The 23,941-nt window shown below is 33.5% G+C and overlaps 5 protein-coding genes across 7 annotated transcripts; 2 read left to right on the forward strand and 3 right to left on the reverse strand.

The window, feature by feature from the left end:
- The first annotated feature begins 7,190 nt into the window (after positions 1-7,190).
- LOC125819874 (probable WRKY transcription factor 17) lies at positions 7,191-8,495 on the forward strand. Its single transcript, XM_049499275.1, has 3 exons — positions 7,191-7,837; positions 8,072-8,197; positions 8,287-8,495. Exons 1-3 carry the CDS (start codon positions 7,191-7,193, stop codon positions 8,465-8,467), a joined length of 954 nt encoding a protein of 317 aa, XP_049355232.1. The 3' UTR covers positions 8,468-8,495.
- Positions 8,496-10,622: 2,127 nt separating this feature from the next.
- Positions 10,623-13,493, reverse strand: LOC125819871 (exocyst complex component EXO70I). Its single transcript, XM_049499271.1, has 2 exons — positions 13,472-13,493; positions 10,623-13,195 (listed from the first exon to the last, which is right to left on the reverse strand). The coding sequence occupies exon 2, from the start codon at positions 13,150-13,152 to the stop codon at positions 11,128-11,130; it is 2,025 nt and encodes a 674-aa protein (XP_049355228.1). The 5' UTR covers positions 13,153-13,195; positions 13,472-13,493; the 3' UTR covers positions 10,623-11,127.
- Positions 13,494-14,488: 995 nt separating this feature from the next.
- Positions 14,489-16,976, reverse strand: LOC125820379 (cationic amino acid transporter 1-like). The gene is made up of 3 exons (XM_049499811.1): positions 16,553-16,976; positions 15,211-15,984; positions 14,489-15,096 (listed from the first exon to the last, which is right to left on the reverse strand). Exons 1-3 carry the CDS (start codon positions 16,974-16,976, stop codon positions 14,489-14,491), a joined length of 1,806 nt encoding a protein of 601 aa, XP_049355768.1.
- Positions 16,977-18,205: 1,229 nt separating this feature from the next.
- Positions 18,206-20,162, forward strand: LOC125819875 (uncharacterized). The gene is made up of 2 exons (XM_049499276.1): positions 18,206-18,629; positions 19,741-20,162. Exons 1-2 carry the CDS (start codon positions 18,210-18,212, stop codon positions 19,921-19,923), a joined length of 603 nt encoding a protein of 200 aa, XP_049355233.1. The 5' UTR covers positions 18,206-18,209; the 3' UTR covers positions 19,924-20,162.
- Positions 20,163-21,487: 1,325 nt separating this feature from the next.
- On the reverse strand, positions 21,488-23,392 carry LOC125819872 (uncharacterized). Of its 3 annotated transcripts, XM_049499274.1 has the most exons (3): positions 23,164-23,392; positions 22,044-23,034; positions 21,488-21,659 (listed from the first exon to the last, which is right to left on the reverse strand). In XM_049499274.1, exons 1-3 carry the CDS (start codon positions 23,354-23,356, stop codon positions 21,653-21,655), a joined length of 1,191 nt encoding a protein of 396 aa, XP_049355231.1. In that variant the 5' UTR covers positions 23,357-23,392; the 3' UTR covers positions 21,488-21,652. The 3 variants fall into 3 exon arrangements, with proteins under 3 accessions (XP_049355231.1, XP_049355229.1, XP_049355230.1); XM_049499272.1 differs by having other exon boundaries at positions 22,044-23,392; XM_049499273.1 differs by lacking the exon at positions 21,488-21,659 and having other exon boundaries at positions 22,040-23,392.
- Between the last annotated feature and the right edge of the window lie 549 nt (positions 23,393-23,941).

A 23,941-nucleotide genomic window follows, 5' to 3' on the forward strand; every position in this document is an offset into this window, starting at 1 on the left:
TAAATAATAGGTATTTGGTGTACGCTAAGTTATTCCGTACTTATATATTAGTTAGAGATAATAGATATCCGATAAAATAGTTAACGTCAGTCTGATTATATTATCAAGAAGAATGAGGTTGTAAATCCTTTGCCTTTAGATAAGTCATACTCTATTCATGTTGAACAAAACATGAAGTGGAAAAACACATTTACTAAACTTTTGTTTTTATTTTATTTAAAATGACCAAAGACTTTTTCTTTTTAAGGTGACCAATGACTTGAAATAAATAAATAAAATCAGTAAGAGTTATCGATTTATCGTGTGATGAATATGATTTCTTCGTTCTCAACTAGATATGTCATATTTTAGCCTTACAAATGGAAAAAAAGATGATAGGAAATGCTTCTCTCATTTATTTATTTTTGTTGGTTTTTCATTCGTTGTCCAGAGCCCACATTAGATCCTCGACTAAATTCGGATAGCGCACTGCAAGACCCATTCAGGAGTGACGCTCCCAACAAGATTTTTTTCATTCTCAGGGCTCAAACCCAAGATCTCTGATTAAGGATGAAACAGTCTCACCACTGCACCACAACCCATGTTGGTTAAAATACTTCTCTCATTTTAATTAGCCTTACATGGGTGATTTCAGATTAATCGAACTACAAAGTGAGTATCGAATATTGATCGACAAAAACAAAAAAAAACATATATTATACGCGTAGGAAAAGGTCGTTTTCCATCCAATATCATTTGTCATTTGTTGTTTTAATAAATATTTATTGACCAAAGTCATGATAGTAGACTCAGTCTAATTGCAATTTTCTAACTTCTAACCTTAGTTTCTTCAAAGTTGGTCATGTCAAATATGTTCCTTGACTATTTTATGTTTTTTTCCACGTAAACTACATTTTCAACCTAATTTCTTCGCTACTATATTTATTTTATATATTTCATCTGATGAATTTTATTTAAATAATTTTTTTTTATCGAAATCATCTTTATACCTTTATAAAGTAGGAATAAGATCGTGTATTGTTATATCACCTTCTCAAATCTCACTAAATATGTTATTATTGTTATAAGCTTTTTAAAAAAAATCATGCATATGTATATTTGTTATCTTTATTTATTTTTCTTCATATTTTCAAGTGAAAACAAAGATTACTCCTACATAATCTTAGTTGTACAAGTATATATTAGAAGATATTAACAAAGAACCTTTGATTAATTTAGTTTTTATAAAAAAATCTTGTTCGTTCCAAATAATCTAGTGAAACTTAATTAAAAATTAAGAACATTGATTTTTTTATGCTTAAATTTTAATAGGCAAATATATATCATTACAAGATAATAGCAAAGATCGGATCAAAGTAAATATAAACTGACTCGAATATCATCGTTAACTAAAAATAATTACTCTTATATATTAGAAGATATTAACAAATTAAGTTTTTATAAAAGAATCTTGTTTATCACAATAATCTACTAAAACTATAAAGTAAAACCTAAAAACTAACAACATTGATTTTTTCATGCCTAAATATTAATAGGCAAATGTATATTATTAGAAGCTAATAACAAAAATCGAATCAAAGTAAATATAAATTGACTCGAATATCATTATTATAACTAAAAATAATTACTCTTGTATAATCTTAGTATTGCAACATGGTTGATGTTTTCTAGAAGGTCAAGGTCAACTCTTATTAGTGAATCTCAGCCGTCCAATCTCACTTCAGGTAATGGACGGTCAGGATGTTAGATTAATCAGTTACCGGCCATAGCCGGTTAAAAAAAAAGGTAGTCAACGAATAGGCACAAAGCAAATACGTTTCCATATGGTTTTCCACAAAGAGTCAGCTTTAGTAAGTATGGCATTATTTAATTCTGGGAAAAATGACAAATATATTCTTGAATTATCATAAATAGTACGTAGATATTCTTCGTCATATTTTTGAGCTATTGGTGTCTCTGTCGTACAAAAACTAGATCATATATATACCATTTATACTAACGGACATAAAATTGCACCACGTCTTCTGTTAGAGTGAATGATATATATGCTCTAGTTTTTAAACGGCAAAAACAGCAATATTTCAAAAGTATGACGAAGAGTATCTGCATATCATTTACGATAGTTCAGAAGTATATTTGTCCTTTGAATAATAATAATAATAATAATAATAATAATAATAATGATAACAATGTCAAATGTAGCTTCGTGTATTGTTTCTTAATTAGAAGAAAAGTACAAATAAGTCAAATCGTTTAAAGATTTTATTCTCTTCTTTGATACCTTTTTTAAGTTTTTCATTCGGTTAATTTTGGGGTTTCGATTAATTTAGATTTACATGGTATAAAATTAATTAAAAAGAAAAATAATTTTATTATGATATTTTTTTCATTTTCAAGACTTGAAGTATAAGATCTTTAAATAAGAGTTGAGCATCCTGTTCATCCGACTAGAGGGTTAAATGAGAAAGTTAAGTTGAATTTAAGTTGTATCAAAATGGACTGAGTTAATAAATGAATTATAATGTGGACCAAATAAATTGGATCAAACCGGTTAAATAATGTGTCATGGGCTAACTGTCGAGTTTTTATCAAATTTTATTTTAATCACAGTTACAAATATCATATGAATGATATATCAGCCCAACTTATAGAATGACTGAATTGGACAAATCAAAATAGAATGATTTAACAAATAAGTGTGTCGTTAATCAGGCTAAACTTGAATGGCTCGTATGAATAATATTTTTGGAAAGTCACATATATATTTTGCTAAGTGTTCAAACAATAAATAAATTCGTTAGTTAAATATACACAAATTATATACACTATTTTGTGTGTGTATTTATATAAAAATAAATATTTATTGATGATTATTTGATGAACGATTGTAAAAGTTATTTTTAAAATTTTTATGAGCTAATTTTATCATATGAATCCGACCATGGCACTTGTTGATCTCTCATTTGATACCTAAAATATTAGTACTACCTTTGTTACCTATTATAATATATAATACATACAAGTGGTGGCTTACATTTTAATATTATGATCTTGTTTAGTCAATGATCCTAGGAATCATTTCCAAGTGGGTAAAAAGCAAAAAAAACAAGTAATTATAATTTTTAATTGATTATTGGATCCCAGCAACCCTTATTTTATCTCTTGAAGATTTTTTGTGATTTTTTTGCAACATGTTGGATATATATGCTTTATTTGCAATAATCTTTTTATCCATGTATATTTTAAAATTATTAGATTGATTTTGCATCAATATTATATATGGTTCAACAAATTTAACTCTAAGATTATAAAATATTAGAGACTTTATAGCCTTGTTGCATCCAACTTGGTCCAACCAATTTTTTTTATTGGAAAGATATTGTTTTAAATTTATTTGGTACTTAATTCTACTTCTTGGAATATAAAATGCTTCTATTATTTGGTGGCACACTATAGTAAATGGTATGATGAAGATACAAGAAATGTTTAAACTTAAAATTGCTTATTTTGTTCAATTAATATATGACAAGACAATAATCTAATCGTACTAATTAATTATGAATGTTTTATTTTATAGAGTGGAAATTTCAGACACAAATCTAAATAAGTCAAATCTCAAAATGAATATCAATTATCGAGCGAAGATAAAAAAAAATCGTAACTATGAATGCGACATAGTGATATCATTAAGAGTCCCATCCTTTTATTTGTGAAATATAGATATCAATGTCTCAACATTGATCATCGCAAAATAATAAAGTATGAGATAAGTTTCGAAATGTGAAAATAGTTCCAACGGTTATATTTTGATCAAAAAGAGGTCTGAAATTATTTTTGAAATTTAGAGATTTGTCTTTTAAAATAATCACGTTGGTATGTGAACAAAAATTGTTAAAAGATAAATAAAAATGGACATATACTTATAATCTAATGTAATATGTTTTACTTTTTGGATGGCAAATTAAAAATCATTTTATTCAGGGGAATGTACTTGGACTATCTTTAATTTAAAAAACGAATCTAATTAATTATTAGAGGAAAATGAACCTTGAACTTTAACTTTTAAAAAATGTACTTGATTAATTAGGTATAATGGATCTTTAACTTTGCATTTTTCACTCATAAACAAAAATACCAAAAAAAAAGAAGAAGAACATTCTAACTCCAATTTTATATTAGTTGTTAAAATAAATAAAAATTGCCAAAAAAATAAAATGGACATTATAATTTAATGTAATATCCTTACATACCCCCCCCCCCCCCCCCGCACCAATTATACATAACAAATATCTTCTGTTTGTTAATCTAGCATTACTCTTATATTGCATAATATAACTTTCAAGTTTAATCAAATTTTAGTAATTTAATAGATGATCAAATAACTCCTAAAAATATCAATATCTAATGTGGTCCATTTATGATAAAATTCTTGATAAAATGCTTTATAGAATCGTAGGCTTTTATATAAATACATAATCATACCAAATGATTAGAGTAGGTTATAATTTTTATAAAATAAATTCAAAAATATCATATGATATCAATTTTTTAATTCTTTTTTTGCTTTAGAGTGATAGAAACGACTACAAGCTAATAGGTAAATAACACCCAAAGTCTAATTTCTTAAACTTATTACATCCTATAAAAATTAAATTAATTGTAACATCAATCTTTAATAGAAAAAAACTACAATGTATTAAGTATTTTTTTTTCTCTTGTACTATGATTTAATTTTTCTTGTTGGATACTCAATTTTGTAGCACATGTTCCCAAGTTTTTGATTAATCAATATCTTTTTCACTCGTATGATTTATATTTCTCTAGTGTTTGCTCAATATATTATAACAATGATATAAATATATGGATTTTTATTTTTTTTCATTCTTTACGTTCTTTGATTCATCGTCTTTTAAATAATAAAAATGACTAGAGAACTTTTTTGCCAAATACTTGCTCGTATACTATAGTATCATATTATTACTTCTACTTGCAACCTTACGTGATGTTTCCAAATCATCAAAAAATAATTGAATCATACCAAAATTGAAGAGAAATCTAATTGATTTCAACGATATCAAAAGGTTTAATTTAATTATACAATATTGAATTACAAATAATTTAGCGTGGTATACTTTTTTACAAAATAAATAGACGAATCAAACCATTGACAAACTGAATCGAAAATCGAATCAAACCGCAAATCGAGTCAAACTGGAAAAAAACCTGACTAGTGGTTTGGTTTGACTTGGTTTGGTATTGGAAAAAAAAACCCAACTATATTTGGGTTGGTTTGGTTTTAACTAAAAAAAAACCAACCCGACATTATATATGTAATTTTAAAATTTTATTTTATACATAAAATTATTTACTTTGATATAATTTTAAAATATTTCTTATACTATTTCATAGTTTTTATCTTTTAATACATTATTTAAAGTTTAAAACTTAGAATTCGGAATGGTCCAATAAAGATTATAGTTCATAGATGTTGATAATTATAATAAAATTTAAATCAAAATCAAATTAATACTAATGCAAAAAGAAAATCAATTCAACACTAAGAATGACAGTAATATTGAATATTTGTTCTTTAGTTTTACATTGGTTTAGACAATTAAAATACATAATCTAATTTTAATTTTCCTTAAATATTTAGTAATGTAACTAATACTTATTAAACTTATAATTTTAGCATGATTTAACACTTTTAAATTATGATCATTTTCATTATGACTTTGCAATATTTATTTTATATGATTATTTCATTATTATTTTTTATTGAATATTTTTGTGTCATCAGTACTATCTCATATTTTGTGTTATTTTTTAAAGAAACACCTTAGATAATTATATTTTGGTTGGACTAAAGAAATATTTTGGAGCACAAGTTAATTATATGTTTGTATGCAAACTTTACCGAAAAAATCCAAAAATCTGAAAAAAAATTCCGAAGTTTATTATTTTAGTTTGATTTATAAATTTAAAAATTCGACACGATGATTTGGTTTGGTATTTGAAAAACCCGAACCAACCCGAGGTTGAAAAACCCAAAAAAAATCGAATTTTATTAATTTGGTTTGGTTTATAAATTTAAAAATTTTACACAAATAATTTGATTTGACATTTGAAAAATCCGAACCAATCCGGTCATGTGTCCCTAGACACTCCTTATAATATGTATACACAAGTTTTTGAGTAAATATTATACACATCAATCATATAATACTCTTAATACATACTTTATGCGATATATTAAAACTTATTATCATCTTATAACAAACAAACTAAAGATCCTAAAAATAACGTGAATCGTACATGACATTTTAAAAGTAAATCACCAAAAACCAATCAAATTATAATATCCATTTTTTAAAAAAGCTTAATTTTAGCTATATATATGTGACACCCCTGCTTAAGATTAGAAAGTCCCACATCGACAAACACATAAGAGATGTTGGGTATATACGTAAGCAAATCGTATCAACTAGTGACGCGTTTTAAAGTTGTGCGGACCTAGGCACAAAGCAGACAATATCATTAGCAGGTTGGGCCATTACAAATGGTATAAGATTCACTCACGTGTCAGCCTTTTCGATATCGGCTAGAGTTCAATTGAGTTTAGGTAAATTATGGTAAGACGGGGCAAACCTCAATGCTGAGTGAGTCCACAGAGAGGGTGTATGTGACACTAGCTTAAGATTAATAGTCCCATATCGGCAAACACATAAGACATGTTAGGTATATAAGTAATTAGATCTTACTAACTAGTGACACATTTTAAAATCGTGCATGCCTAGGCCCAAAACAAACAATATCACTAGCAGATTGGACCGTTACAATATAATTGAATAACTGAAAATCTAATACCAGATAATTATACAAAAATATCTTTCAATGTGAAAATGAGTTGTCAAAAAAAAGTGATATGATATTTGTATAATTTCAATTAATGTAAACAACCCATAAATCAAAACAAACTCAATCCTCTATTTGTCTTTTTCTTATTACCAGCAAAGAAAGAGAGGGTTACTATTGTCTATTTGTAAATTACATAGAAATTATCAAATGAATCAGAGCCGTTTGATCAAAAGAGAAAATTTGACCTACTTGATTAACCGGTTACCGGTCATCATTTTTCTCCTTTAAATATCTCAATCTTCTAGTTCATCTCCTTCATGAGAAAAAAAAAAATGGCTGTAGTTTCAAAAATGACTGAAAATTTTGCTGTACAAGAAGCAGCTTCTGCCGGTTTAAAATCTATGGAGCATTTAATCCGGTTGGTTTCTCATGAACCGGTTCAGGTTGATTGCCGTGAAATTGCTGATTTTACGGTTTCTAAGTTTAAGAAGGTGATTTCTATTTTGGACCGGACCGGTCATGCTCGGTTCCGGCGTGGACCGGTTCAGGCTCCGGTTCCGGTTCAGGTTCCGGTTTATCCTGATTCGTTTACTTCGTTGTCTCTTGCTCCGTCGTTGAGCTTTGCTCCGGCGAAGGAGACACCGGCGGTGCAGCTGCAGACGGCGTTGACGCTTGACTTTACGAAGCCGAGTGTTGAACGTCCGATCGGGAATTCTAGTGCTTTTACTGCTTTTGCTGTGAAATCTAAGGAGGTTTTAATGGCGACTCCGACGCAGACGAACTCCTCGTCGTTTATGTCGTCGATTACCGGCGAAGCAACTGTATCGAATGGTAAGCAGGTTTCTTCTTCTATGTTGTTGCTTCCGGCACAGGCTGGGAATCTTCCGATCACCGGAAAACGTTGCCGTGAGCATGAACAATCTGATGATATCTCCGGCAGCAAATCCACCGGCTCCGGCAAGTGTCACTGCAAAAAGAGGTACTTTTTTCGTTTTTGACTAAAATAGCGCGTGATATCCACGCTCCTTGTATCGCGTTTGATAACATTTTTTCTCCGTCTTTGTTGACTTCATCACATTCACGTTTCTCGAGTAAGGTCTCGAGAGGGTAATGTAGGAAAAATCAATAATTTTACTAGTAAGATGCATGTACGTAGTCTTATTCATATCTTATGAAATACGATTAATTTGACGATTTGATTTTTTTAAAATAGGAAATCTCGCGATAAGAAAGTGATAAGAATCGCGGCGATAAGTTCAAGGATTGCTGATATACCGGCAGATGAGTTTTCGTGGAGGAAATACGGGCAAAAGCCGATCAAGGGTTCAGCATACCCAAGGTAATTACAATGCACCATCAATCACATCCGTTAATTTAGTTTAATCAATTGGATGAACGATTATTTACGTGTTTTTTTTGTTTGATCAGGGGTTATTACAAGTGTAGCAGCTTACGTGGATGTCCAGCAAGGAAACACGTGGAGCGTGCGATGGATGATCCAACGATGCTGATTGTGACTTATGAAGGTGAACATTGTCATAAGCCAGTTGCTGCGATGCATGGGAACAATTCTCAAATGGTGAATTTTGGGTCAATGGAAAAGAAGTAGGGAGTGAAATGAAGATAGAGGAGAGTTGTAGGGTGATTTTGTAGTTTGGAGTAGTGGAGGGGTGAAAGTTATATTTGGGAAAAGTTAGGGGTTAAAAGAGTAGAGAGTAGGAAGCTGTGGGATTGGTTTGTTATGTAAATTTGGAAAGATTTTAGGGGGGTTGAAAGAGAAAAAAAGAAATAGTTTCGCAATATTTGACTCCTTTACTTTTTTATTTATTACTCCTATGATTAGCATGAAACGTTTGGATATGAATTTAAGGATATTTGAAAAAGAGAAAATTAAAAATTAAGTTAAGAAAAAGTAAATAAAAATAAAAATTATGTTTGGATATGTATCTAACTTTAAACAATATGTAGTTTTAAGGTGGAAGGTATTTATTGTCTTAGTAATTTTTTTTATCTGAACGAATAAGCATTATCACGATAAAAAATAATATTATAAGGAACCAACGACTAGGAGTACTTTTTTTCACTAAAAAAAGTGATCAAAACTTATTTTTCAAACTTGCAATTTTAGTTTTAAGTTGGAACACAAATTTGACTATAATATATAATCAAAAATTAAATTTAAAAAATGTGTTAGTATGTCTAAAAAGATCCTAAGTTTTGCTAACAAAATTTGACCAAACATGTTTCAGGATTTGTCATGTAATGATGTTTGTCTTCTTCCCATAGAGTCTTGTTTTTATATAAGAAAAAAATGCTTAACGATAAAGTCAAAAAGGTTGTGCTATAAAAAATGGGTTAGGCACATAGATTCCATTCAATTCTTTATTATTATTATTATTATTTTCTCTGTCCTATTTTATTTATCGCTTTAGCTTATCAAAAGATTGTTTTGAGAATTGAATCCTTCAATTATTTTAAAACGACAGTTAAAATGAAATGAAATTTTTGTGAAGGATTGTATGAATTAATTAATGAAATGCTTTGTTTATTGTAAATTAAAACTTGATTTACATTTGATGGGTGTGTGCACTCCTTAACCATTTTTTTTCTTTTTCCAATTTTAAATTACAAGGTTATTGCAAGTTCAAGATAGAACAATAATTTTGATTAGCAAAAGGTTGGGAGTGACTAAAATCTAAATACCATCTCATGAGCTAATACTTCTAGACTTGAGTTAGACTCAAAAAATTGATTTATTTTTTTAATCAAGATGTCAGAGTTAGCTCCATCTCTATTTAAGATAACTCGATGTTAGACCCTCATCTTACATTGGTCACTCCAAATATCATGTCGTGGAAATGCGGGGATTGAGTTTCCTCATCGATGGGTGATGAGTTATTTTGTCAACTTATATGGTTTTGAGCAATTCTCGTTTCATGCTTGTTGTTTGTCGGACAATAGACAATTGCAATGATGTAGTATTTCCACCATTTCAAAATAAGTGTCGCTCTAATTCATTTCATGTTCATTAAGAAAAACAATAAATAGAAGGTATAGTTTACTAAGTTACCCATTTTCTGTTAGATGTTTCTTGGGAATTGAACATTATTAAGAAGAAATAGTTCTCTAATACAAAAATATATAGAAAACAATTATTTTGGGACAATCTTTTTTTGCTTAAGCGATACTTATTTTGGGACGGAGGGAATAATTGTTTTAAGGCTACCATTGGAGGGTAGAAAGCATTCAATAACCACAATTGTAAAGAGAAGGAGAAAGGCAAATATAAGCAAAAAGAGATTTGACACAAAGGAATGGAGGAAAAGAATGATTACTTTCTTTTAACTCTCATTATTCTTCCTGTTGGTACTGAATTCCAACGGTTTTAATCTCCTTTCCATGTTGAGAAACTATGTTGTTCGGACTCTTCAAAAACATTGCTGCACTCATGTCAGATCTGACGTGCACCAAACATTTTTGAAGAGTCTGAGCAACATAGGCGTGAAATGGTGTTCAATAGGGAGAATGGAAAACAAAAGCATAGAAAATGAACAAGACTTGCCAAAACACAAGAAGCTAGTAGGATGATACTATAATCTAACAAGAAATATAAGAAAATCGACATTCCAAGATAAATCTTGTATAACTCGATCCATTGCCTCAGCTAGTCGACTAAAGGGCTCGAGTGCAACAAGAAACTTAAGTGAAAGATGTATTCATAACCAAATTATCAAATGGGAATCATATCATATGGAAATTGCTAGTAAAGAAGACATCATATTATCTTTATTGATAAACATCGTTCCGACTAACGCTCAGAGCTCAGAGCTCTACTTCAACTAACATTTCCATCTAACGGGAACAAATAACATGTTGCATATTATGTAAGGATCATAAAGATACATATAAGAATTGGTAAACCTCTAGAAAATGAAAATTACCTATATTGTACAAGACAGCAGCAACAGCAATTCAGGGGACTGTACTGCTTCATACTTTGTCGCTGAACTAGTAAGTATGCGAGACAAATTGAATAAGTTTAGCCGAAAAGTCCTCCATAGATCTAACTAAGGGGCCAATTGAGGATAGCTGCATCCCAGTGTGTCAACCGTTTTGTGTGGTGAGGATGTGCTTCTTTATGCTTGTAAATCCGACCTGGCTAAATGGTAGTGAATGAATCCTTCAGAAACTTACTATACACAGAGTGACAGATGAACACCAGAAGACCTGTCAAGTTTAACTGTTGCCTTAACGATAACAATCTAACGATTACTTAACAGTAGGAGAAGTCTGATTCTGATCTGTTATAACATTGCTGAATTTTCCACTAGGATGTCGAACTTTAAAACTACCATGTTTCAAAGGTTTTGGATGAAACAGACCGTTCAACACTTTTTCCAAAGATTGAGCTGTATATTTCACATATTTGCCATTTCCTTCTTGTTCAACCAATGGTCCATAGTTCTGCATGTAACTTCGGTAAACAGGCACAATTGCTTGAATGATTGACTGGCATGTCTTATCCCGTAGGTCTTTGTCCAGCATTACCCAATTAGACTGCTTCGTATACATTTCATCAAACGCTTCGTTAAAAGCTTTTAATCGTTTCTTGACAAGATCACGAGCAGTGGCGCGCCCACCTGAAAACAAAATAAGACCTTCCCTGCTTAATAAAGCAGGAAGCTTTCCCCAGCTGTCTTTCAAGAAAAAGGCAGAATAGTACTCCTTGTACTGTTCATGCTCCTTTAACCGAGAATCTCCCATCAGACCTCCAAGCTTAGTTCCTTTCAAATGCTTATATAGATGCCAATGATTATTCATCAAGAACACATATGACAAAATAACATCTTGATAGGCCTTTGACCATGTCTCTAAATTCACGTCAACAGCTCTCATTATATTCAGTAGCTCATTAATGAGAAGGCGCTCCTGAAATTTTTCCTGCTTCCAACTTCTTTCAATAATCAGAACTTGGGTGAGGATAGACTTATAATCATCCCCGAGCAGCTTATTGCAATAGTCGGTGATGAAAATGATAAGTTTCGGAACACTACCATCAGGAGGAGGTGGCATTTGCCTTTGCAACTCAACTTGAACCAGAAGTTCCCAAAAGATCTCACTAGCACCTTCAATCACACTCTTGATTAAATCCCTAGTCAAATTTTGTATTTCCAAACACGCAGTTCCACCAAAGAGCCGATTGAAATCCAATCTTAACTTGTTTAAAGATGCAAATATGTCCAACAACTTCAACAGCTTGATAGGATCCTTCTTACTCTCTGTAACCATTTTTCCAAATTGAAGGAATGCAAGAATGCCTGCTTGGGCAGCTATCTTAGCGAAACAGCTCATCCACACATCCAACCCGATTCTCTCAAACACATCATTACAAAGTTTATATTCTGCTTCAAAAAGATGTTTTACAGCAAATTCTAAATGCTTACCCCACTGAGCAATGTGACCCTCTATGCTCTGCACATCATTGAACTCGGAGACTGAAATTTCTAAATAATCCAAATTAAGAGCCTGCAAACTTGTCCGGACATTAGAACTCCTCACCTCAACATAAATAGATATGCACTTATCAAGCCTGTTATTAGCAATCAATCTTCCGATTATAGCCTGTAGCTTCTGGATAACCATCACTGGCAAAGGCGAGGGCGCAATGCAGGCTTGTTCACCTGGCAAGGCTGGATCAGACATTGGCAGTGGAATAGTATTTTCAACCAAGAGCCGTCGAAATTCACTTTCCAATCTGTCTAACGCAACCTCAAGAAGCCCTCCGTCAAGCCGGCCCTTTTCGTCCCCACTGTGCAATTCCCTTAGAGAAGTCAATGCCTCCTTCATACTTGAAGTAAACCTGTCATCAGCAACTGCATGATCCTCTAGGTACTCCACAATATCTGCCAACCACTGAATTGCCATCTCACAGTTCTCCCCTAAAAATCTCAATGCCTCTTCAAGCCTCTTAAGCACACCAAGGTACCCCGGGAGGTCCGATTGAGGATCAGACAACGACCTCTCCAGTCCATGAATTGCATCAAACACTTTTAAAACCGCCGTCGCAGGGACAACAGCACGATTAATATGTCCCCCAACAGCACCAAGAGCATCTTTCTGAGCCCTAATTGGCCTTATAGCAGCCTCCAAAGCTGGCAATCTCTGAATAATCTCATCAAATCTTGGCCCAGCTTTTTCAATAGATAAACCTAAAGCTTTTGACTTTTCAAAATTTGCCCTCAAACATTTTCTTGCTGACATCAAATTTTCAATCCCTTTCTCCATCTGGGTCATCCTTAAATTCACCAAAATCCCACTAATGAACCCACAAATGAATCTGAATAATCAAACAACTTAACACATAAAGATTAAATCTTTCCTTATAGAAAACTGCCCCCAAATCCCTAAAGCCCCTATAAATGCAATACACTGAAACAAACTTCTAAAAGATTCAATCTTTTGCTCTTCATCATGTCAAATGATCAAAAAAACACAACCCCAACAAACAATTCCCACCCCAAATCAAGAAAGTCAACACATACAACAACAACAAAAGGACTGATACATATATATATATATATAGAAAGAAAATGCAGTTGTCAGAAGAACTCACTCACAGATAAATTGCAAATCAAGATCCAGCAAATATGAGCAAGATTTGAATTTGGGACTTTTTGTATATACTAAATGAATGTTTTGGGAAGAAGAAAAGAGCAGGGGTGGAGAAAGTAAACCCTAAAAAGATAAATTGGGAAATGAAAAGTGACTGCTTTTTCTCACAACACACTCTTTGCTTAGTCCAAGAAATTGTTTATCCTCCTGGCAATGACAAAGTGCTGGACAGTACTACTACACTACACCATTTGTTTTCTCTCTCTTCTTTTTTCTCACTCTCTCTCTAAAACTTTTTTGACAAATTTGAGATCTTATGAAATGATTTTGTTCAAATGAAATCATATTTTGTGTTGATTCTACTTTGTGATTCACCCCTTTTGCTTTCTTTTGCTATTTTGGAAAAACAATAATTATTTTGTTTCATTTTAAAAATATTTTCAAAACTTTTTTTTTAAAGTAGTAATGAGTAAGACTGAGTTGAAGTTTGAAAGTTCGAGTTATGAAAAAGATAAATAGAAATATTATTAACCGTTCGAGATAAATACTAAGTTTAAACTCTATAAACTAAGCATAGAAGCAAGCCTAAAAAGTAGAAGGTTGAAGGAGAGGCATTATTCAAGGAACAACGATCAAGTGAATTAATTAAAAATTTAACGTATATACATCGAGTCGATTAAAAAGTAATTAATTGAGAATTTAACGTATATACACCAACTCTATTACCTAGGTTTAGGAGTTACAAATATTGTGACTGTCATGGCATACACATTGAAAACATTTTATTACCCAACCAAATCTAGTATGAACATATACATTATCAAAGAAGGTCAAAATTTTGTGTCCAATTGATGAACACAATATTTATTCGCATCGACAGCTTATATCATGGTTAAGTAGTTTAATAAAGTGAAGATATGCATTCATTAACCATAGTTAACTGATAAAAATGTACGTACAGACACATGTCATGCATTTATTGATTTGATGTAAACATTTGATGTACGTATATCTTTTTTTACAAAGGTGCACTAGGAACAATATCTTTGCTATCTACACCTTTTCCCTCTTCAATATTCTTCCATCCTCTACCCCTTTCAAAATCTTTTGCAGTGTCATAAGAAGCATGAAGTCCAAAAAACAAGTAATACACCAACAAAAAGCCAGTCCAGACACCAAATCTCATGAATGAAGCTCTATCTAGTGAACCTAATAGAAAAATGTTAATAGCAATTGAAGCTGATGGTAACCATGGCACTAGTGGTACACCCCAAAGCTTTGGTTTTCTAGCTTGAGGAACAAAATACCATAGTCCAATTGTTGCTAGTAACCATATTGGCAAAGTAATGCAATAGCCTATCCATCCATCTTTACTTAGTCCCCAATAAGTAGCCGTGGCGATTGAGGATGCAAGAATGATCAAGAGAAACGTGATAAGTTTGTTGCGATTTGCTATAGTTGTCTCACCATGAACATAGTAACGTCTAACGAGGAGAGCAAGGGCCACGAGCATGAAAATGAAGAGAGTGGAGATTGATAGGAGGTTGGAGAGGATATCGAGTTTCGTGAATAAGGCAATGATTGCTGTTGCACATGACATGACAGCTGTGGCATTGACTGGCGTGCCTGTAGATATAACATACAGTCAATGGGTTCAACGTTCAATAAATATTAGAACTGAACTCATAATTGCAAAAGTACATTGATGTTCATGGTCTTGAATTCATCCTGAATACGTACCTGTCTTGGCATTTACTTGAGAAAACCAAGGAGGCATCATGTGAGTTCGTGATATATGAGTTAGATAACGAGCCTGACCAACTGCACCCACCAGCAACACCGATGTCATTCCTTTCAACGCCCCTGCAGCTACGATATATTGTGCCCAATTCCATCCAACAGATTTAAACGCCACGGAGAATGGTGCTTGAGTATCAATCTTCTGATATGGCTGCATCAGGCACAAAGTTATGGCTAGTAAACAGTACAGAAAAGTTGTGATCACCATAGAACCAATTAGTCCAATTGGAATATCTCTGCCTGGATTTTTAGTTTCTTCAGCCATAGTGGAAACAGCATCGAATCCAACATACGCGAAGAACAGAACTGCAGAAGCTTTGAAAATTCCGCGAACTTTAAATGGAGCAAAGGGGGTATAGTTCTTGGTATCCGACTTTATTAGGCCACAAATGATGATGAAAAAGATCACGAAAATGTGAACAATAGTGGCAATGTAATTGAGACGAGACGAGCCCTTTGTACTAAGAATTGCAATTATACAGATGATGATACAAACTCCAACAGCAATCGGATCTAGCTCGTTGTATCCTTCTGCTAAACTATCCACTTTGATGAGGAATTTGTCCGAGTTGAAGTTTAGTAGAGTCGCGAAATAGGAAGTCCACGTACGAGCTACTGCAGCACCAGCAATGACATATTCAAGAAGTATGTTACCAGCAGCAATGAAGGCAACAAAGTCACCTAACTCCACCCTCAAGTAGGCAAATGAACCACCTAAAACATCAGTAAACAACTTCATTTGCGTTACCATTCATAAAAAGTGAAACTAGTAATCCGAAAAATAAGACAGATTACCTGCTATAATGCATCATAAATAACAAGTTCATTATACCTTACCTAATGTTTGTTGCCATAGTTGAAACTTAGTCCTATGTAGCTCGGACTCTTCAAAAATGTCATCAGGTGTGTGTTGAATCCTTCAAAAGTAGTACATTTTTGAAGAATCTGACACTGGTTCTGCAACATTTTTGGAGAGTCTGAACAACTTAGCCTTAGCCTCTATGTATAAAATTTTTAGAAAACAACTCGAGTTTGTATTCATGACTAAACACAACTTCAATTTTTCAAGTCATTTTTCACTTTTAAAACAAAAACTACTTTTCTCAAATTTTCGTGGCCAAACGCCCCTTAAGTATATCAAAATCGAAATCTTTATTCTTTTGTTTAAATACTCTCATAGCTGATTGTTATGTACCCCACCCCTCCCACCACACAAAAAACGGAAATGATATATATGTAACAACTACGCCTCAGTTCCAAACAAGTTAGAGTCAACAATTACCTGCTACAGGAATCTCAACCGCGAACTCCGTGTAGCAAAAAACAGAGAGCAAAGCAGAGACACCAGATACAACATATGATAAAACAACAGCAGGACCAGCTTCTTGATTAGCTTCAAGACCTGTAAGAACAAATATTCCAGCTCCTATAACAGCTCCCATTCCAAACCATATCAAATCCCACCATGTAAGTGTCTTCTTCATTTCATTCTGGCTCCGCGACTTTGATTCCAACTCTTCCTCGTCTTTAGAACGTGTTAGGATCCTATCGATTAGTCTTGTTGGCGTTTGTATCAGTGCATTCGCATAGTTTCCCCAGCTTTTGAACGATTCCTCAGGAAGAAAATCGTCTTTCGTGCATGAACATACTCTTCTCCTTATTCCTCCTTCTGAATTTGTTTGTTGATCTACACCCTCAACATCCATTCTTCACAACTTGCCTCCTAAATTTAACAAGTTTCAACATAAAGAGACGATAGAAACGCGATACAAACATGTACATAGGCGAATACAGGATTCAACGTTTACAAGAAAAACACATATTAAATCAAATAGATTCAATGTGACACACACATGTACATAGGCGAGTACAAGATTCAACGTCTATAAGAAAAACATGTACCTCCTAATGTCGACTTATCACATTCTCGACTGGTGAAAAAGTCAACAACATCGAATAACGACATAATACATAAACATGTTGTATAACTTGACTTCAGCTAGCATCTACATCCTCCAACTTTGGGTGTGTAGACACTTAAATTGTATAAAGTTGAACAAGTAAACACACTACATGACACAATACAAATAAGTTGACACGTAGGACGAGAGTCACTCATGCAAATTGTCACGTAAGACACATGTGTATACTTGTTCAATTTTATACAGTAACGTATATACTATTATGTTCCTTTCCACACCCCAAACATATAACTATGTGAATTCATCATTATGTTTTGGGAATTGAAGTAAAAACTAGAAAATAAAATATGGAAATTGAAGTAAAATAAAAGTATCATGCATGTATGATGTACCTATTAGAGCTCCAAGAGATATTCACAGAATCACAATATAAACTTTGCATATAATAAATATATATAAATAGAAGAAAAAAATGTGTTTATTAACGATATTTTCTCTGAATTCATCGTCCGGCAAAAGATACTATAAACAGCTAGCAATACACTCCAAAAAATGAACTATTTTTTGTTTATAACATTTATCGTTCAATAGTTTATCCAAATATTTCTTTAATTTTAAGCATAACACATAAATGTGCCTTTGAATTTGACTTCATCTGACATTTTTGCTCTACAACTTTGAGTGTGTACAAATAGACATTTAAATTGATATATAATTGAACAAGTATACACACGTTTCACGGGACATTTCATGTCTTATATGGCATCCTACGTGTACTATGTCATGTAGGACGTGCATGTCTACTTGTGCGCAACCAAAATGTTGAAGTAATGTCCATGCAAATCCTCCATCTTGCTAATTTCGATTTTATTGAATTAATCAATCGATGTACTATCAGACGTTTATTTTAAATTCGATAATTTTTGTAAAAACATTTTAACATATAGTAATTAATATTTGCATTATGAAATTAATAAGAAAAGGGCAAAAAAGGAACTTGAGAAAAAAAAAACAGATATGGGCACTCCATTCTGCTCCCGTTATGCTTCTCTCAACTTCACGCATTTTCCCCCCAGCTTAGCTCCGGCGATTCAGTTAACGTTCAATACAACTCTCCGGCGCCGGAACGGCGTCGTATCATCTCGAATGGAATCAACATCCATTTCTCTTTCCGGCGACTCCAGCACTACCTCCGTCAGCGCCACTGCTGCCGGCGGCGATACGACCACAACCGGCAATAATAGTACAGAGGAGAGCTCGATTACCGATACGGTGGTTCAGTATGTTGTTCTACGGAGAGATTTGATTGATACGTGGCCGTTAGGAAGTGTGGTTACGCAAGGCTGCCATGCCGCCGTCGCCGCCATTTGGTCTCACAAAGACGATGCTGTTACTCTTCAATATTGTAGCCCTTCCAATATCGATTCGATGCATAAGGTAAATCGTCTAATTAGTTGATTTTTGTTTAGTAAGATTCATCATTACTGTTTCGGATTCACCAGATCAGTTAGTTATAATACATTTGATCATGTTAAAGTATTTGTACTATAAGTCAGCTAGAAGGTAATTGGAGGTATATCTCTGTAAAAAACAATACTTTAGCTGAAGAAATTGTAAAGAACATACTATTATTGGTTAGCTTAGTATATGCTAATAAGACTGTGGAACTTGCAACAACTTTAATGATAATAGTTATGTTGACTGCAACAACTGAGGGTAAAAGTGCATATTGTGTGCACCTCGACTATTCCACTGGGTACCTGTTACCTATTAGATAAGTTTGTCCACCAAGGCTTAGTCAGATGGGATTCATAGGAAGAGATTATCTAGTTTTTCTTTTCCTGCTGGAACTTTGACTCTGATCTCCAAGGTTTGTGCCCACTACATTGACTGTTAGGCCATACACAAGGTGCTAGTGAAGAATGTATATTAGTCATTAGATTATTAATTTAGATATTAGTAAGCTAAGAATTCTCATGGTTGTAAGGTTAGCAAATGAAATTGATGGGTGAGGTTGTTTGATGCGTTGTGTTATGTCAGGAAAAGGCCAAAATGGTTACACTTGTTACAAGTTGTGTGGTTGGTTTCCTGGTGCACTAGCTCCTGTGTGATTTATTCTCTTAAGATGTTCAATTTTCAGTTGTATGAAGTTGAAAAGAGCAAATGGTGCTTATAGAAAAACAAAAGCCAGATTGGTGCTCTGTTAGTGATCGCTTAGGTTAGTATGTAAAACATGAATTATGCAGAATTTTACACTGAAGTTGCTTGCTGTGAACTTGGGGTCAATAAATGCCATTGGACATTTCTAAAGAAGCTCAATATTCTAGATTACACTATGGTTAACTTATATTATGCAATGAAATAAGATTGTTTTTTGAGGAGGAACTGAAGATTATTTGTAAGCAACTTCCTTATAATCAGGAAATAATTTTCAGAATGGCGTCCACATATTTTCCAGTTCGATGCATTCTAACGTAGATAAGTCCTTGGTATAGAGAATTTAGAGAAAATCAATGATTCAATGCAACTTCCTTTCTTGGCTATGTAGGTAACTCTTGAAGTGAAAGGTGAAGCCCAGATACTGAACTTGGCAGAAAAGCTAAAAGCTGGGGGCATTGCTCATAAACTGTGGATTGAACAACCAGAAAATATACCAACCTGTCTTGCTACAAAACCTTATCCAAAATCCCTGGTATCTTCATTTTTCAAGAAGCTAAAACTTTGTAAATGATGAATTTCAAGTGCCATCCGTTTTTGTGATACTGACACAAGTAGGCTTAGTTTCGGCGCTATGGAATTGAACCTATTTGCTAATGATGAGCTCCTCTATTTGTAATGATTAATATTCCTTGCTGAACCCTTTGACCTTTGCATGCGGTTCATCTTGATTTATAATCTGGTGATTCTGTCCCGATGAATATTGATCTTAATTTTTAGCTATATTTGAAGTTTTATTGATTTATGCTCTAATCTTTTGGGTAGTGGTGATGAACTTGTGTATTTTCTACTGTGGCTTCACAACTTTATTTCTGAGCTTCCACTCTGCCGTGCAGCTTATCCTCTTAATTATCAGGCCAACTTTTCATGTTTGGCCTGTCTCTCCAGCTCTAATCTTTCGGTAGTGGTGATTAACTTGTGTATTTTCTACTGTGACTTCACAACATTATTGTTGCGCTTCCACTCTTCTGTGATGCTTGTCCTCTTAATTATCAGCCCAAACTGTGTGTGTTTGGCCTATCTCTCCATAAGTTGTAATGGCTTTGGGCAATCCACCAAACTACCGGAAAATGGGTTCATTGAAGAATGCAGTACGTAAAGAACCTAACACAACCTAGTTGGTTGAGGAACCTGGTAAGCCAAATTCCTTTAAAAAAAATTCGGGAAATTGGTTTTCAGCATTTCTTTCTTTTGGCTATGAAAATTCTTTACCACTGAGTGAGTCATCAAAGTCTTTTGCCTTCCGTGTTGTCTCTATCAGCAGTCAAGTTTCATGAAATGTTAAAAGTTATTATAGTTTGCATCTTCTTAGATAAATATGAAAATTCTTCAAATCTTCTGAATTATTTTGTCGTTAACTGAAATGGATATACTGCTGCAGCTTTGTAGCAGTTGCTGTACACTGGCATATGTAGCCCTTAATTTGAAGGATGGCCCCCTAGTAGTTAGAGAGATTTTCCAATTTTAAGTCTACAAATAGGTAGTAATTGGATCATGCAATCATCTAATCAATCATGACAACTTTCAATCCAATCATTTCCATTTCAATTTGTCCAAACATTTCATATTACTTTTAATTACAAGCTTTATTACAACTTCTCTTACCATACACTACACTTAGGTTAGTTATCAGTTAAGTCCAATTCTTTCATTTTAGTTTTAACTTTTAATGTAACTTTCGGTGTTAGGATGCTATCAAGTAGTCTAGGAACTTAGTGTTGAGAAGTAGAATCTCCTTTTTCTACATTGATACTCTAATAGCAGTTGATAATCATTCAATGATATTTTGATTTATCGTTTGATCTGATACATTACCATTTTGGCCATCAACAATCCTATAAAATAAATTTCACTACCACCAGAACCTGTGGCAAATTCAAAGGGAAATATTACATGTGTATACAAATCTGATTTATACACGAATCACCAGGGTTTTTTCTCACTGGTACTTCTATACAGAGCCGTTTAAGATAAAAGCTCTAAAGCAATACAAAATAAAACCACATATTTGTCCTATCCTTTTTTTTTTCTTTGGATTTCTTTTTTCTTGAGCTTTTTTCTTCTTTTTTTTGTTTGTGAAAGAATTGTATGTTCCTAAAATTTACTAATGGAAATACCTTTCTGACCAACAATTATAGATGAATACAATTTTGGTGATGCATTCCCTATCAGCCATACTGTAGCTGTATGTCTGACTCTGATCTTCCACTCCAAGCATGTCCAGTTCTACCAAAAGTTCTAATTTACGCCCTGAAATTAGAATATTTCCAAAACGTTAATCAGAAAACTGTGTATGATTCAGCTGCAGATGTTAAATATACGTTTATGTCACATGCATCAGTGTCTCAACAGAAACACATATTGATTATAGTTAGAAATCATGACACATGATAAAAATATGAAGTGATTTGATTACAATTATATTATTGTTTCTGTTCATGTTGTTACTTGTTACTACGATTTTATCATTATCATCATTTTTATTGGTTTCTGAACAAAAATATAAGTAATACTTTTTTTGAAATATAAGTAATACTGAAAGTTCCTCAAAGCTGGTAACAGAATAAACTGAATGGTAACTATAATCATACAGCTACCAATGAAGATATGTATACTCGAAACAGAAATACTCACTTGGGCTCCTGCAAGGAGATGACAGTTTCAAAGGCACCAGCCAGTGCTTTCACTCTGTTCTTCCTTTGCTGTCTAAGCTTACTTGCAGTCTCTTCAATCACATCATTGGAGACCACGGATTCCTTCTTCCCTTGCACCACTTGACGTTGAGGCCTTGATGAAGCCACAATAGTATTAGTCTGTTGCACTGCTTCATGCTCCTCTGCCATTACAGTTTCCTTTCCTTGGTTTCTTCCTCCATCCTCTTCTTTCACTTCTTGAGTCTCATCCACTACTTTTACCGTGTTCTCTTCAAGATGATGTTTGTTAGGATCATTGGTAATTTCTTCTGGTTCTTTAGTGTTGCTGGTGCTGGTTTCTTCAACAAGTTGTTTCTCTTCTGTTTCTTCCATCTTATTAGTTTCTTGGTTCTCCAGATCTGTTTCAGCATTGATTACATTTCCATTATGCTCTTCTTGATCTTCAATGGCTGAATTGTTTTCTCCTGCATCAGAAGCAGCAGCTTCACTGTGGTTAATGATCACATCACTTTCAGTATCAGTAACTGGAAATTCTTGATTATCTTCTTGCTCTGATAGTTCAGCCTGAGGGCTAACATCCTCAGTTACATGGAGAGAATCAGTTATTACTGATGCTTTAGGTGTTAAATCATTGTGACCATCCTGATCGTTGCTCGACTTGTATATGTCTTCTTCATCAGTTTCAGCCTGCAGAATGACATCCTCCACTGCATGAGAAGAATTAGTTATTGATGCTTTTGGTGTTGAACTATTATGACCATCTTGATCATTTCTTGTTTTGTGTGTGCCATTATGACTAGTCCTGCCAGCCTCCTGTTTCTTGGAGATTATGCCGGTAGTTGTGCTCTTCTTTATTGTCCCTGGTGTAGCATACGTGCTAGTGCCACGTTGTTTACTGGTGGCATCCTTACTCATATGAGATGCTCTGGATAATCTATCTGAAGGGGGTTTCTGGGAAGTTGAACTTTTTCCTGAAAACGATGAGGATGACCGAAGAATTCTCTCTTTAGGATTAGCGTTTTTTTGCAAAGTAGCAAGAGGAGGCTTATCGAATGATCTTCTTCGAGTTAGAGTAGGTTTATTGTGAATGTTGGAATCACCTGATGAAGACATTGTAGGCTTGAGATAGTTGGGAACATTCTTGTTTGATGTAGTTGAATCTGCTTGCTTCCGCACCGGAGAGTTTGTAGTTGATGAATTAGGACTTCTCAGATAATTGGGAATAGGATGTGAAGGAGATACTCCTCTCTTCTCCTTTCCTGGTGGTGCAGTGTCCTTTCCCCTTGTTGCCATTATATTCTTTGGCTTAACTAGATTTTGAACTTGTATTTTGCTGCAAAACAGTAGTAATAAGTTAAAAGTTATGAAAAAGTCACCAAATGGACTTTTAACACAAGCTCCTACAGGCTACAAGCATTACTTTTATTATTTGCCATCATTGAATTCAATGAAAGACAAATGCATGCATTGTTCTAAATCTTAGCCCAATTTCTCCACAAATTAGAAATATTGATCCCAGAAACAATCTTATATATTCCTCCTTCTAACCCTTTCTTTTATAACTGTGGTGTATGTGTCAGCTGACACGTGCCTCGACTAATTGCAGAGATACCTACCATTTTCCACCAGCAGCAACAAATATCAGGTATCAAGTAACTTTATCCACTAAAGCTTAAGACATATGGGGAAAATTACCTAGTGTTCTTGTCCTATCTTTTATATTGTTCCCTTTTCCTTTTCTTATCCTAAGCCATACCCCCCCCCCCCCCCCCCGCGTGTGTGAATGGCCTGCCAAACCAAAAGTTTTTGTACACATTTGTTGCTCATAATTGAGAAGCAACTACCAAATATATAAGAACAATCTTTAGGAATACATTC

Source organism: Solanum verrucosum, unplaced genomic scaffold (assembly GCF_900185275.1).
Source record: "Solanum verrucosum unplaced genomic scaffold, falcon-dt-bn FXZP01000229.1, whole genome shotgun sequence".
In the NCBI taxonomy this organism is placed as follows: domain Eukaryota; kingdom Viridiplantae; phylum Streptophyta; class Magnoliopsida; order Solanales; family Solanaceae; genus Solanum; species Solanum verrucosum.

Excerpts from the sequence above, each read along its gene's own strand:
- LOC125819874 (XM_049499275.1), top strand. The coding sequence starts at position 7,191 with ATGGCTGTAGTTTCAAAAATGACTGAAAATTTTGCTGTACAAGAAGCA. Across the intron at positions 7,838-8,071 it reads AAGTGTCACTGCAAAAAGAG|GAAATCTCGCGATAAGAAAG; the intron begins GTACTTTTTTCG and ends TTTTTAAAATAG. Across the intron at positions 8,198-8,286 it reads AAGGGTTCAGCATACCCAAG|GGGTTATTACAAGTGTAGCA; the intron begins GTAATTACAATG and ends TTGTTTGATCAG.
- LOC125819871 (XM_049499271.1), bottom strand. The coding sequence starts at position 13,152 with ATGACCCAGATGGAGAAAGGGATTGAAAATTTGATGTCAGCAAGAAAA.
- LOC125820379 (XM_049499811.1), bottom strand. The coding sequence starts at position 16,976 with ATGGATGTTGAGGGTGTAGATCAACAAACAAATTCAGAAGGAGGAATA. Across the intron at positions 15,985-16,552 it reads GGTTGAGATTCCTGTAGCAG|GTGGTTCATTTGCCTACTTG; the intron begins GTAATTGTTGAC and ends CTGATGTTTTAG. Across the intron at positions 15,097-15,210 it reads TCAAGTAAATGCCAAGACAG|GCACGCCAGTCAATGCCACA; the intron begins GTACGTATTCAG and ends TTATATCTACAG.
- LOC125819875 (XM_049499276.1), top strand. The coding sequence starts at position 18,210 with ATGGGCACTCCATTCTGCTCCCGTTATGCTTCTCTCAACTTCACGCAT. Across the intron at positions 18,630-19,740 it reads ATATCGATTCGATGCATAAG|GTAACTCTTGAAGTGAAAGG; the intron begins GTAAATCGTCTA and ends TTGGCTATGTAG.
- LOC125819872 (XM_049499272.1), bottom strand. The coding sequence starts at position 23,356 with ATGGCAACAAGGGGAAAGGACACTGCACCACCAGGAAAGGAGAAGAGA.